Below are 14,404 nucleotides of genomic sequence, written 5' to 3'. Positions count from 1 at the left end.
GATCGCGAGCTGATGCGAATATTTGGGGGAAACATGTTGACGCCATTTGACGTTGATCACAAATGTCATGGGCCAAATCTTTTACTTATACGAAAGAATGTTTTATGCAGTGCGGTGTTTGAAATCAAATGTAGATATGATCTTCGCACTTTGTTGGACAATTTAAGCAATTGTCTCATGAACCTGAAAAATTCAGGTGACTCAACGGGATTCGAGCCCATGACCTCTGCGGTGCCGGTGCAGTGCTCTGACCAACTGAGCTATGAAGTCACACAGTGGTGAGCAGGTCAATTTTGTTGGGTTCATGTTCTTTTACTTATATTAATTACTTGCCATATTTCACTGCCAACCCATAGCCTAGTGAAAACCTGGCTTATAATAGACTTTGTCTTTTATTCCCTGGGCATGCAACACTATTCATGTAATAAAAACGTATATACATATAGACAGGGACGTCGCGAACACCTTGATTTTTTTTTGGGGGGTGGGTGTCATAAATATTTACCTGAAGATTTTTTGAAATTTACATGAAATTTTTCGGCTTTCCAGATATGTTTTCCAGATGGGCCGAATTTGGAAAACACTGACTTCAAAATTTTCAGTTTTAAAAAATGAATGAACAGTTTCAAAATCTTTTGTTCCATAAGAATTTTAGTTTACATAAACAAGCAATGTACAGACGTATTTGGGCATGCCCCTAACCTAGCGAAATAAGTAACGTTTCAGGTTTCTGTCCTTAAAATAGTAATTACATTTGCATTTCAAAAATTGTTTGGTGCAACCGCCCACAAAGGCAGTTCTTCAGAACAGCCCATTTCTTTGCCAGTTTGTGCACGTAGATTTTGCTTTTTATATCCTTCTTAGCAGCAAGAATCATGCAGTCATTTAATCTTTCCTCAGAGATTTTATTGCCTAGATAACTTAAGCTTAGTCATCGAAAGTCGAAATAATGCAATGTTTTGTTTACTTTATGTCTACTTTCGATGAAGTTCATAATCAATGCATTCAGCAAAGTATAACAAATCAACTGTCAGGTTTTCAAACAGCTGTTGTAACTATTGTTTCTTTGCTAATTTATATTCATGGTCAATTTTAAACGTTAAAATTTTAACTGGCATCAAAATATACTCACTCTCACATATTACATGCCGGTAATTCAAGACTGGCAACCGACGCAGCAGTTTCAAGTTGGAATTATCGAAATGGATTGTTTTGGCGATAATTTACATCAGTATCGTAGTAATTTACCACATGATTTTCACCTGACTTTTACCCTGATTTTTACCTGATATTTGTTTTAATTTATGATTGGGGGGTGTTGCACCCCACACACACCCCAGTAGCGACGTCCCTGCGTATAGAAATTCTACATATTTATTGAAGGTTTTTGCGTTGTTAAGATGCTTTCATAGAATTCGAACATAAACGATTCATACCATTCCATTCACAAGTTATTGTGTATGAATAAGCCGCCATATTCCTTCCCCGAGAAAACGTCATTGTAACAGCTAAGTCATGCGAACAAGTGTTGACAAAATCGTACGGTATAAGAATATAAAGAAAAGTTACTGTCACTTATCTCTCAAACGGCAAACAACGGAAATTCCAAGGACGACACAACCACTAACTAGGAGGATAGGTAAATATAATGTCTTTTTGTTATTCTCAACTCTCATTGATTCTTTTGATACGAGATCAGCTGGAAAGTTTGGAACACTTGCAGATAGCTGAAGAGAAAAACAGCTTGCTTGAATGAAAAGAGATCGTTTATACAAATGCTAACGTTTAGAAAACAAAACGTTTATCGATCATTCGATGTTATTATGACTATCGAAGTCAAAATGAATTTTCAGTTAAAAATTTTTATGTAACGAAGAATTATAAAGCATTGAGTCTACCTCGGTAATCGAGTTTCGAAACCTTGTAAGTTCATCTGATAAACCACTAACTTCAGCAGAAATATCTTCAGCCCTTTGTACAAACTGTCGAGCAATCTCGCCATCCTAACAATAAAAATCAACTTCAAACTTAAAAACTATGCAGTTTCTAATGATGTTGAAACAAATAGCTACCAACAAGTATTACTTAACCTTATAGAATAAAAATTAATTACCTGCACAAAACTATTGGGATTAGTTGATTGTTTTAAAGATTTGATGACATAGCCGACACTGCACTTTATGTATTGAAGATGTTTCGCAACGTTAGCCAAAACTAGATGCAGATCTTTACTCCTGAAATAAAACATATTACAAGAACTTACAAGCTATAGGTTGGTAACCATACAATATCATACCTTGATAATACTCAATACTAGCATTTGTATAATCTTTATGAAAACAAAGAGCTTTGGTTTATAAATCAATGGTATTTCATGCAGGCCAGGGAAAAACCGAAAAATACTTATGAGAACATGCTCTGAAATTTTCCAAAGGTCTAATAGCCAATAAAATAAAATCTCACAAATCAACAGACATGCAGTAGCCTATATGTACTTACACAAAAAAATGAAGATTGTTCTTTAAAGATTGTGTGTACATTTATGTAATACCAGCAAATTAAATATAATAAAAGAAGGACAATTCTTAAACACCTTCGATGCATTGGCTAAGTACATTAAATCTCGGCAAACATGAACTGGTAGGAAAATTTTACGCGACGTAAGTATTGTTTGAATTTTCGCACGAAAAAAGGGACTTTTGAAACCATAGAAACTTTGCACTGAAAAGAGTGCTATATGGTTGCTAACAAAAAGTTTACAGTGGGAATAAGTGGTTAATACACAATTGCAGATGACTGGACGATAGTACTACAGAAAACGTAATCACGGAGAAAAGTACAATAGTAGAGTATTTAGTAAGCCTTCTGGAAGGAAAGTGAATAAAGAAACTTGGTAATGGAAGAAGGACGTGGAGGAAAACGTTAAGAGAAAATGATACGTGGAAAAGGGAGAAGAATTAAGAGAACAAAGAGGAGTACAGGAAGATACACCATCGGTAAAACTAAAAGTACTGCAAAAAGTTAAACAAAGTGCACAAGATGATTTGTATGATTGGTTGAATAGTAGGGTAGTAAAAAAAGTATGATTAAATCACATTAGTAAAGCAGAAAAACAAAGATGGAAATGATGGGCAGCAGATTAGGGTAATTAAGAATGGAAATGTTTCGACAGACACCGGAAGTAAGATAGGAATATGAAATGAAGGAAGAAAGAGTTGAAGTAACCGCAATAGATCAGGAAATGGCGAAGTCGAACAAAGACAAAATTAGGTCTTGATGATATACCGGTGGATGTGTCTAGGGAAGAAGACTTTAGTGCTAATCAAACGTTGCTCGATAAGATACTAGATGCAAGATACAAAGTGAGAAGATGTAAGAGAATTTAAGAATAAAGAAGACGTGCAGAGTTGTAGCAACTACAGATAAATAAAGTTGATGAGTCATAAAATGAAGTTATGGGAAAGAGACATGTGCAAAGTACAATAAAAGCAGAAATACAATAAAAGCATGCAGAAGCTTTAAGATTCTCTTTGAGAGTGACACGGTTAGACAGAATTATCACAAGCACTACATATTTGGTATATAAAGCTAAGATGGTTTGGATATGTTCAGCAAAGAGACAGTTTTTTTTATGCTATAAAGATGATGTAGTTGGAGCTGCCAGATAAGAGGTCTAGAGAAACACTAACGACGACAAATTCGGATGCACTGAAAGGGAAAATAAAGATAAGTGGTTTGAAACAAGAGAATGTAATTTCTAAAAAGAGATAGAAACAAAAGATTCGTCATGGCTTACCCAGAGAGAATAAATCAAAAGTGACGAGAGAGGTATACATTGACAAACACCTTCATACTAAAACACCAAGGTTTACATAAAGTTGTAAAACTTCGCAAATTTTGTCGATTCCAATCTCATACTTTACGTGATCCAAAGTTTGCGACGGCAGCAAAGACAAATCCCATTCCTTCGTATGAACATCGTGTGTGGCAGAAAGAATCTTTTTTCGAACACCAACTTGACTTACTCCTAACTAGAAAATATATTACCTCGTAAATATCACTTGGTAATTTACATCCGATAAACTTAGATCCTAGCCTTATTACTTGCGAAATGCTAACACTCGGAAACAGCTTGCTACCTATCATCGTACCTTTCATTAAATAGATATACAGTATGCATGCATGAATTGTACAAAGCGATGAAAATGATATTTATAAAAAGAAAATGGAGCATTTTGTAAAGCTCATCACTTTGATATTGTTGTAACTTGTAAATAGCAACATAGAGTACCTGCTGCAGTTCAGAGTCTGTCAACTGAAGAAGTCCTTCAAAGTTTATTTTATGTTCCTGTAAAAGAAATTTAGACAATCAGCAAATCAACGGAACATGCCGTGAAAAATTATTCCAACATTCAATCCAATGTGCTCGTTTTAGTCGTTTGCATATGTTGAACAATTTTGCTCCAAGTTTATAGTGATCTAACATTTTCTATCTATAGTGTTCGCCACTAAAATACACATTTACTACACAAAAATCCATAGAAGGGGTCTGAGATCGTAGTAAATTACATCCTGAAATAATGCAACATGACGTATAAACACGAATTGCATTAAAGTATCTTTAACATATTTCTATAATGATCTCACCTGCAGAAGCGGAATTAGATGGCCCAGCTCCAAGCCAAACAAAAACATCTCCAAATCCCCAAATCTGACACAGTCTCTATAAAAAACTTGTGCATTAAAATGAGAGAAAGAAAGTACACTGGGAACTAGAACTAGGAACCCAAGAATAGTGCAAAGTTTCAAAAAACACTGCCTTTTGAATCAGCCATAAAATGTTTCATATATTTATTTCATTTCTCCATTAACTCTCTAGAGCATAATGGGATAATCGTTGAGTAATAAGGGGCCTGGAACCAACCGTTATTGTTGTTTGTCATTCGTAAACGAATGACCTTTGTATTTTGTCTCTCAATATATATTTTACAAGATCCTCATTTCGTGAAATAGACTAAGTCTTATCTATGACAAACAACAATTAAAACGACCTATAACGGCAGACGAGCGAAATACAGACGAAAAGATCGGACAATCCAACACTACAAGTAGTTCGAAACGCGACACGCCATCAGCAACAACACGGAACCTATTTGGCCAAGGGAGCAGGATCTACGAAATCTATTAACCCGAAGGCAGCCATACAACCAAAGTAACGAGCAGCACCGGTAAAGGCGTTAATAACACTCCCTTCTGACCCGAGATAAAGAAAAATTGCAGTAAACACCACCATCTTATCGATCGCTGATATTTGGCGCCATTTTTCCGGCGGCGTTGAATTACTCCGAGTACTTCCCATCCACCAGAGGCAGGTCATAACCTCACGCGTACACGAAAATGCCGAAGTACAAATGCCCCTATCCAGACTGCGATTACGAGACAGAGGAAGCTGAGGACCAACTCGCAGCGGTATTGTTGCAAATCCACTCGACCGGCGTTCACAATAACAGCCAAGCAACGAACACACGCACGGGCATCAACGCCACGGCGAAGATTGAAAAGGTCAGACGGCCAACTATATCCGCTGCTGGGTCCAGTGAGGAATGGACATACTTCCAAACGCGCTGGCAGGATTATGTCGAAGCCACAAAAATAACCGGCAAAGACAAAGTAATCCAATTACTCGAATGCTGTGACGAAACGCTTCGTAAGGACCTCACCAGAAACGCTGGCGGTACCCTCACCAACAAACCCATCGACGAAGTCATGGCTGCAATCCGCGAACTCGCTGTACGAGAGGAAAACACAATGGTGGCCCGCATCAAACTACACAACATGCGCCAGGACCGTGACGAAACTATCCGCAGCTTCGGTGCACGTCTTCGTGGACAAGCCAGCGTATGCAAGTTTACGATTAACTGTACCAACTGCGCAACAGAAATCAACTACACAGACAATATCCTACGCGACGCATTAACCGTTGGAATCGCCGACAGCGACATCCAACTAGACTTGCTCAGCGATAAAAATCAAAATATGACACTGGAGGAGGCATTTCTGTTCATAGAAGCCAAAGAAGCCGGCAGACGTTCGGCCACCCACCTACTCAATAGCCAAAGCATCGATGCTACCAGAAGCCAATATCGCCGCGGCAAACAAGACAATATGACCCAGGGCGTGCAAACCAATAAAACTGGGCCATGTTCCTACTGTGGCAAACATGGCCATGGTAGAAACGCCCACCCAATGTCCGACGACAGGAATGCCCAGCCTACGGCAAAACATGCGATAGCTGCGGACGCCCTAACCACAACGCCTCCATGTGCAGAAGCAAAAACAAAACTAAGCGTCGGGACGCAAAACACAACGCAAACCGAGACCAAGAGGACGCAGTGTTTGACAACCTATGCATGACAAAAAGCCATCAGCATTGCAACAACGGAATCCTGCTAGACCACCATACTTACAATGACATGAATGACCGTTGGGTGAAAAAACCGTCACAATCCCAACCGTTCCTCCATATAAATGCGGTGTCACCCAGAGGACTACACAGCCCTCGGGTACACCCTGCATTCTACAAGACATCGCTCAGTCACATTGAATGCTATGGCGGACACTGGATGCCAGAGCTGCCTTGCTAGCATGCATATAATGAAACGACTAGGACTACGCCAGAAAGACCTGCTTCCAGTCACTATGCATGCATGCTGCGAACAACAATGGCATCGATATCATCGGTGCAGCCATCGTGAGATTCTCTGGTCAATCCAAAGACGGACGAGTGTTGGAGAGCCGTCAAATTGTATATGTCACTCGTGACTCAAATAAACTCTTCCTCAGTCGTGAGACATGCCGCCTGGGAATCATCCCAAACAGCTTCCCCACCGTGGGAGACACAATGTCAGTAGACATACATACTAACCAGTCTATTCACGTTGTAGCAGAACACCCATCAAAGCACATGTGACTGCCAACGTCGCCAACTGCCGCCACCTAAACCCACAGTACTGCCCTTCCCTGCAATCGAAGATAACCGAAAAAAAATAGAGGACTGGCTGCTCCATCACTACAAGTCCAGCACGTTTAACACTTGCGAGCAACAACAACTGCCACGCATGGAAGGTCCACCAATGCGTCTCATGATTGACCCAAATGCGAAACCTAAAGCACACCATACACCAATCCCAGTCCCTTTACACTGGCAGGACGAGGTGAAAGCTGGCCTTGACCAAGACGTGGCCCTCGGCGTGATTGAACCCGTCCCAATCGGCGAGCCTGTCACCTGGTGCCACAGGATGGTCATCTGTGCGAAAAAGAACGGTAAACCACGACGAACCGTTGACCTACAGGCACTAAATGCAAACGCCACTAGGGAGACCCACCACACCCAGAGCCCTTTTCACCAGGCACGCTCTGTTCCCAGTGGCAAAAAGAAGTCAGTGTTCGACTGCTGGAACGGTTATCACAGCGTTCCCCTTCACCCAGACGACAGACACCTCACCACCTTTATCACCCCATGGGGTCGCTATCGGTATAAGTCAGCGCCACAAGGGTACATTGCCTCGGGGGACGGTTACTCACGCCGGTTCGATGAGATTGTATCACACATTCCAAACAAAACCAAATGCATAGACGATACCCTACTTTGGGCAGATAACCTCACCCAAAGTTTTCATCAGGCTGTCGAATGGTTAGATATCTGCGGTCGAAACGGCATTATCCTCAACCCAGACAAATTTGTCTTGGCTCAGACACAGTCGAGTTCGCAGGGTTTGAAATCACATCAAACTCTGTTCGCCCAAGCAGGAAATTCATCGATGCTATTCGCCATTTCCCAAAGCCGCGCAGTATCACTGACATCCGCTCTTGGTTTGGCCTGATCAATCAAGTCTCATACGCATTTGGAGCCACTGAACGCATGCTACCGTTTAGAAAACTGCTAAAACCTGGCGAAGTTTTATTGGGACGAGGAACTTAACACACTCTTTGAGGAATCCAAATCCGTTATCATAAATGAAATCCACGAGGGCGTTCGCATCTTTGACAAGACACGTCCCACTTGTCTTGCCACTGATTGGTCAAAACACGGCATCGGCTTCTGGCTACTGCAAAAACACTGTGAATGCCAGTCGACTGGACCACTATGCTGCCACACCGGGTGGAAGATCAGCCTGGTCGGCAGCCGCTTCACATGCTGCTGAATCCCGATATGCACCGATAGAAGGGGAGGCACTGGCGGTCGCAGACGCCCTTGACAAAGCCAGGTTCTTCGTGCTCGGTTGCACCAACCTCACAATCGCCGTAGACCACAAACCCCTGCTCAAACTATTCGGTGATCGGTCATTGGAAAACATCCCAAACCCCCGCCTACGTAATCTCAAGGAGAAGACACTGAGGTACAGATTCAAAATGATCCATATCCCTGGTATCCGTCACAAAGCCGCCGATGCGATCTCCCGCCACCCACAGGTCCAGAGAACCCCACCATGCTTTACCTCCAGGACGACATAGCAGAGTTGAAGGACACTACCATACACACCGGCTGACGAAACCATCGCTTCACTCGCTTCTAGCACTTACAAACGTCGCCACAACCTGGGACAGGGGCATGGCAACTGCAAGCGACACCACTATGCACGATCTCATGAATGTCATTGAATCTGGCTTTCCAGCTTCACGTAATGACCTGCCAACACCATTACAAGAATACTACCAGTTCCGCCACAGCCTCTACACAGTGGACGGCGTCATCATGTACAGAGATCGTGTGGTTATCCCACCACTGTTACGCAAAATATCCTGGAAGTTCTACACTCGGCACACCAGGGCATATCATCTATGACATCCCGCGCAGAGGACTCAGTCTTCTGGCCGGGAATCACCTCAGATATTGCAGCAATGCGTACGCAATGCAACCACTGCAACCGGATGGCACCATCCCAACCCAGCGCACCACCCACACCGACCATCTCACCAGCCTACCCCTTTCAGTGCATCTGTGCGGATTATTTCCACTACAAAGGATCCAACTATCTCGTAATCGTAGACGGTTGCGACGGACTAATCAATTGCCTACGTCGCGTCTTCACCACCTTTGGGATCCCAGACGAATGCGCTACTGACGGCGGACCAGAATTCACCGCCGTCAAAACACGGCAGTTCCTCAAACAATGGGGAGTACACCACCGCCTCGCCTCCGTTGCATTCCCGCACTCAAATTGCCGCGCGGAGGTTGCCGTTAAAACTGTGAAACGCCTCATCACGAACAATACCGGCCCCACTGGTAGCCTCAACACAAACGCCTTACAAATTGCTGTTCTACAATATCGTAACACGCCTGATACCGACACGAAATTATCACCGGCCCAATGCGTCTTCGGTAGACCCATTAAGGATTTCATACCAATTTTCCCCGGCCGTTATAGGCCACACGTCACCTGGAGGAAACACTCAATGCTCGCGAGGAGGCTTTACGAAACCGGCACATGAGAGCGGCGGAACGTTGGTCAGAACACACAAGAAGATTACCACCTCTGTCCATTGGACATCACGTAAGAATACAGAACCAAACAGGACCGTACCCTACCAAATGGGACAAGACTGGAACAGTCATCGAAGTTCTTCAACACGATCAATACCGCGTCAAAGTCGACGGGTCCAACAGAATTACACTAAGAAACAGAAAATTTCTGCGGCAATTCACACCTGTACAAGAGCAGTTACCCAAAAACACTATTGATACGGACCTGCTGCTGATACCAAAAGTCTCAACGGAGAACCTTACTCCCAACAAAATGACAGCCAGCAGAAAACAAACACCGTCATTACCATGTCTAAGACCGGCGACACAGACTGACACCCCGGAGCCAGCACCACTACCGAGCACAGATACCGCAGATGGAACTTCACCAAACGCAACCAAAATACCTGAAGATGCCAGTGAACCTACACCAGCGACCACAAAGCCAAGCAAGAAAGCACCACTAGCTCTACGCAGATTACTCGATTTCAACAAGAAAGGGCTGTTAGAAAATTGAGAGGATGAACAAATATCATAGAACAACTTTATATTACGCTTTCCTATACTAGTAAAGACTTAGGGGGGGATAGAGCATAATGGGATAATCGTTGAGTAATAAGGGGCCTGGAACCAACCGTTATTGTTGTTTGTCATTCGTAAACGAATGACCTTTGTATTTTGTCTCTCAATATATATTTTACAAGATCCTCATTTCGTGAAATAGACTAAGTCTTATCTACTCTCATTAAATTTTGATTCATAAATCATGGAGCCTATCACAAGCTATAGTCTACATAACCACTTGTTGTCCACGGTTTATAATTGGCAATTATCTTATTGTCAACGGTGTTACGTCAATGGTTGTGTATTGGCTATTTTGATTTTACCCATAGTTATGGGACAACTAGCCGGTAAAGGTCATTGAGGTAACGAGTTTAATTTCTATAGAAATAAAAGACGAAGACAGACAACATGCCAATAGAATAAGAATATTACTTTCGCTGTCTATTCAACCAACTAATGAGTTCACAACTGGATCTTGTTTGACATATATGCTTTACGGCAAAGAAGGATATCTGTTTCCCTTCAATCATTTAATGTTAGAAAAAAGTTCAAGACTTCAAATTGTTTGCAATGAAAACGTTTTATAATAACCGTTAGTGATACAAGGATAGTGCAGAGTTTCTTTCAGAGATTAGAAAAACAAACGCTAAAAGAGCAACGACAAAACAACAAGTTGAATAATTTAGTTTCGTATCGAAAAAACCGTGTTAAAAAGCTATGGTAACGCTTCTTGACTTGTTCTAGTTATTTACAACAAGCATTAGAGCCTGACAGTGACTTCAAACACAATCATACAACAAAAATATACATTGAGGCAACGTTTGTCCACTGTATAGTGTATTAACTTAACCTACCTTTTGCCTGAGGTATCACATATTTCATTTCCCCGTCTAATTTTATGAAAAATATTCGTTTATTACACAACATTTATTAATTTACTCGAATCTATACGACGCACTCACATGTTTTGATCAATAAATCTGTTTGGGTGAACGAGGTTATTCAAAACATCAGCAAGCTAAACAAATTATTAAAAAACTATGAGAAACATTTCCTACTTCATTATGAGGTTCACAAACTTTTTGCAGAGAAAGGTGAAAAAAAGAAATGAAATCGCTCCACAAAATGCAATCTTAAAACTGGCATGTAGCATGAAGATGAACAATCAAACTGTTTAAAAAATTTTTTTAAATCAAAAAGAAAAATTTTTTGAAATTTTTTATTTAAAACCAAGTTAAATCAATCCATAAACAATAAAAACTAGTGAAAAGTAGAAATTCAAGAGCTAATCTGATACATATTACTTACGGTAGTAAATCCTCCCTCATATGCCAAATCCTCAGCAGATTGTCCATCATTTGTGTATAATGTAAGATTCGCGTTGTTGTCGATTAACATTCGAGCTATGCGGCCATGACCTCGACTTGCAGCCCAACATAGAGCCTGTGTATAGTTTAGTTTGATGAAAAGCTTGATTAGAAACAAATTATTGCTTGCGAAAGTAGCTAAATGATTTTTCGATTCAACATTTGTATGAAGAAAAAAGTTTTAATCACAAAAACACAATTTTACGGTTTAGCTTCTACTTGTGAAATGAAGACATTGAATTTGGTTGCACAAAAACTGAACGCTAGACAAGATTCTCACTGTTAAAAAACGGTCAACATTTTTTATAAATATGGTGAAAACTTGATGTTTGTAATCTTTCGATTCTACGTAAACATCAACGTTTTTGGCTATAAAAAGTTACGAAAAGTTCGGTCGCTCTGGAATGATCGATTTTTGCCAACTGACTTCGCAATCTTAAATATGCTTAGTCACAAATACTTTCCCAATGTCTTAAGAGCGTGCTGTAAGTGGTTTATACGTCAATCTTAAATATGCTTCGTCACAAATACTTTCCCAATGTCTTAAGAGCGTGCTGTAAGTGATTTTTGCCAACTGACTTCGCAATCTTAAATATGCTTCGTCACAAATACTTTCCCAATGTTTTAAGAGCGTGCTGTAAGTGATTTTTGCCAACTGACTTCGCAATCTTAAATATGCTTAGTCACAAATACTTTCCCAATGTCTTAAGAGCGTGCTGTAAGTGGTTTATACGTCATACTTAAATATGCTTAGTCACAAATACTTTCCCAATGTTTTAAGAGCGTGCTGTAAGTGGTTTATACGTCATACTGTTAAGATTTACGGATCTATCGTGCACAGACAATGATACAAAGGATTTTACGTATTTCGCAAATCCCCCCCCCCCAAAAAAAAAGTTTTGAATTTCTGTTTCCTCTCAATCATTAACCTCTTGACGGAAATTACATTCATGAGTTTATGGTTAAGAAATTGATGTTTTTTTTATGATATTCATACCGTCCATCCTCTTTGATCTTGTTTATTTATATCAGGTTTTTGCTGTAGTAAGATCTCAACCAATTTTTCTCGTCCATTTCGGCAAGTGTACATCAGTGGTGTCATGTGATATCTTCAAAATATTAGCAGAGAAACGTGCAGAAATTTCACATAAATATTAATAGTCAAGTAGAATGTATTTTCAAAGGAGAAAATTTTGTACAAAAGTGAAATTTAGTAACTTAATTATTATTTCACCAGGTTTAATGAACATCCCTTGTATAAAAGTTTCATCATTATTTAGTACAAAATCTTCTACCTATCACGAGAGTTGATTTTTGCTCCTTTCTCAATCAATATTTTCAGACATTCAGCTACTTCATCCTCAGCTTCACAATCTGATGAGCATGCAGCCATGATCACTGTGAACATGTCTGGGAGGAGAATACATATTCGACAAAATAGAGTGTTGAATTTTTGCTATAATATTGATATAAGAATGCTACTATCAACAACCACAGACATTTATCTTTTGTGAAGGATTTTAACTCTGACAAAAAAACTAATATCCACCTCATCCTTCACACTAACAGTACTTGTATGAGACTGCGAACTTAATACAGTCTGAATATTATTGATACAACTGATTAATCTAAACCTTTCTGATAATTCACATTAGCACCATGTTCAATTAAGAGAGCAACCACATCTGGGAGGCCATTGTTTGCAGCATACATTAGCCCTGTCCAACTGGACTTCAAAAGACTATCTACTGACAAGCCTATAGTGAGAAAACATGTTATTGTGTCTTTTAAATTTGATTTTTCATCACCAATAACAACACAGTTGTGTGGCAAATTGGATTTTTCTCAATTTCGATTACTGTACCTTGGGTCAGAACAGTTTTCACAGCATCAATATTGCCATTGGTAATAGCTGCACGAAAATCTTCAGCAAGTTTGTGGTTTTTCTCTTCCTCAAGATGAATTGTTTTTCTATAAAAAGTAAACTCATAATTTACAACTGCCAAAGAGTATTAAAAAAACCCCAAAAGGCAGTAGGCAATCCTTAAAAAGTGAACATTATCATAATATGTACAAACATATAAAATAAAATGTCTAATTTTCAGGAATTGTCTATTGCTAGAGAAAATCTTCTCATCATTGCAAACGTTTAGTATGCAATTTCTAATTTGCACCTTTTTTCCCCTAAATGACAAAGTAAAACGTTACTGCAATAAAACAGAAGCTAGGATGCATACATCTTGTCATTAGAGCGAGAAAACAAAAACTTTCCATTTTCTTTATTTTTCTTTCCTTGAGATTCCAGTTCTTTCTTCGACTGAAACTTGCTACGAGTATTTTTTCCTCCAAAACCTCCTGATTTCCCTCTGCCGAGTCCCGCGGTGAGATTTAATTTTTCATTTGTTTTTAAAGTAGATGGTGACCCGAAGCCCCCGGAGCGTCGAGATACTTTTGTTGAATCCTGGTTAATTTCGCTTGGGACATTTTGGTATTTGACAGATTTGTTAATGGGATGGTCCGAAGAGCAATAATCTGGGTCATAGTAATCACCGAAGTCAAATCCATCGTCATCATCCCAATCATCTGTGTAACCAAGGTCCATAACTTACAAGATGGTACAAATTTCCTTATTCTTTTTTACTGAAACTTTACAGCTTGTGTTTATTGGTTTTCAGAGTAAATCAGTAATCATCACAGCTTATGTTAGTCTCTGTACTTGTAAGACTGTGATGAAAGTTTCCCATCTGCCAAACGTCGGAGCTTGGTAAACTGTAAATCTTAAAAACTGTACTTAAAGCTTTCCCATCAAAGCAAAACACGTATACAAGAAAAAATAATACTTAAAAATAACATCCTGAACCATGCCCATGTCGTACACGGACTAGGTTAGATGAGATTGCATAAAGATGAAATTTCCTAGACCTAAGACAAACACAAACACCTTTTTTAC

General features: G+C 39.9%; 1 protein-coding gene across 2 annotated transcripts; it reads right to left on the bottom strand.

The window, feature by feature from the left end:
- Window positions 1-1,356: 1,356 nt before the first annotated feature.
- On the bottom strand, window positions 1,357-14,174 carry LOC124447180 (ankyrin repeat, SAM and basic leucine zipper domain-containing protein 1-like). Of its 2 annotated transcripts, XM_046998071.1 has the most exons (14): window positions 13,692-14,174; window positions 13,319-13,425; window positions 13,089-13,211; window positions 12,750-12,864; window positions 12,452-12,563; window positions 11,396-11,530; window positions 11,050-11,105; window positions 10,942-10,977; window positions 4,648-4,723; window positions 4,292-4,348; window positions 3,919-4,031; window positions 2,114-2,234; window positions 1,899-2,003; window positions 1,357-1,727 (listed from the first exon to the last, which is right to left on the bottom strand). In XM_046998071.1, the coding sequence occupies exons 1-14, from the start codon at window positions 14,054-14,056 to the stop codon at window positions 1,572-1,574; spliced, it is 1,677 nt and encodes a 558-aa protein (XP_046854027.1). In that variant the 5' UTR covers window positions 14,057-14,174; the 3' UTR covers window positions 1,357-1,571. The 2 variants fall into 2 exon arrangements, with proteins under 2 accessions (XP_046854027.1, XP_046854028.1); XM_046998072.1 differs by lacking the exons at window positions 1,357-1,727; window positions 1,899-2,003; window positions 2,114-2,234 and adding exons at window positions 3,518-3,708; window positions 3,797-3,853.
- Between the last annotated feature and the right edge of the window lie 230 nt (window positions 14,175-14,404).

Source organism: Xenia sp. Carnegie-2017, unplaced genomic scaffold, assembly GCF_021976095.1.
Source record: "Xenia sp. Carnegie-2017 unplaced genomic scaffold, XeniaSp_v1 HiC_scaffold_22, whole genome shotgun sequence".
NCBI lineage: Eukaryota > Metazoa > Cnidaria > Anthozoa > Malacalcyonacea > Xeniidae > Xenia > Xenia sp. Carnegie-2017.
This window is presented reverse-complemented; position numbering and strand designations above follow the sequence as displayed.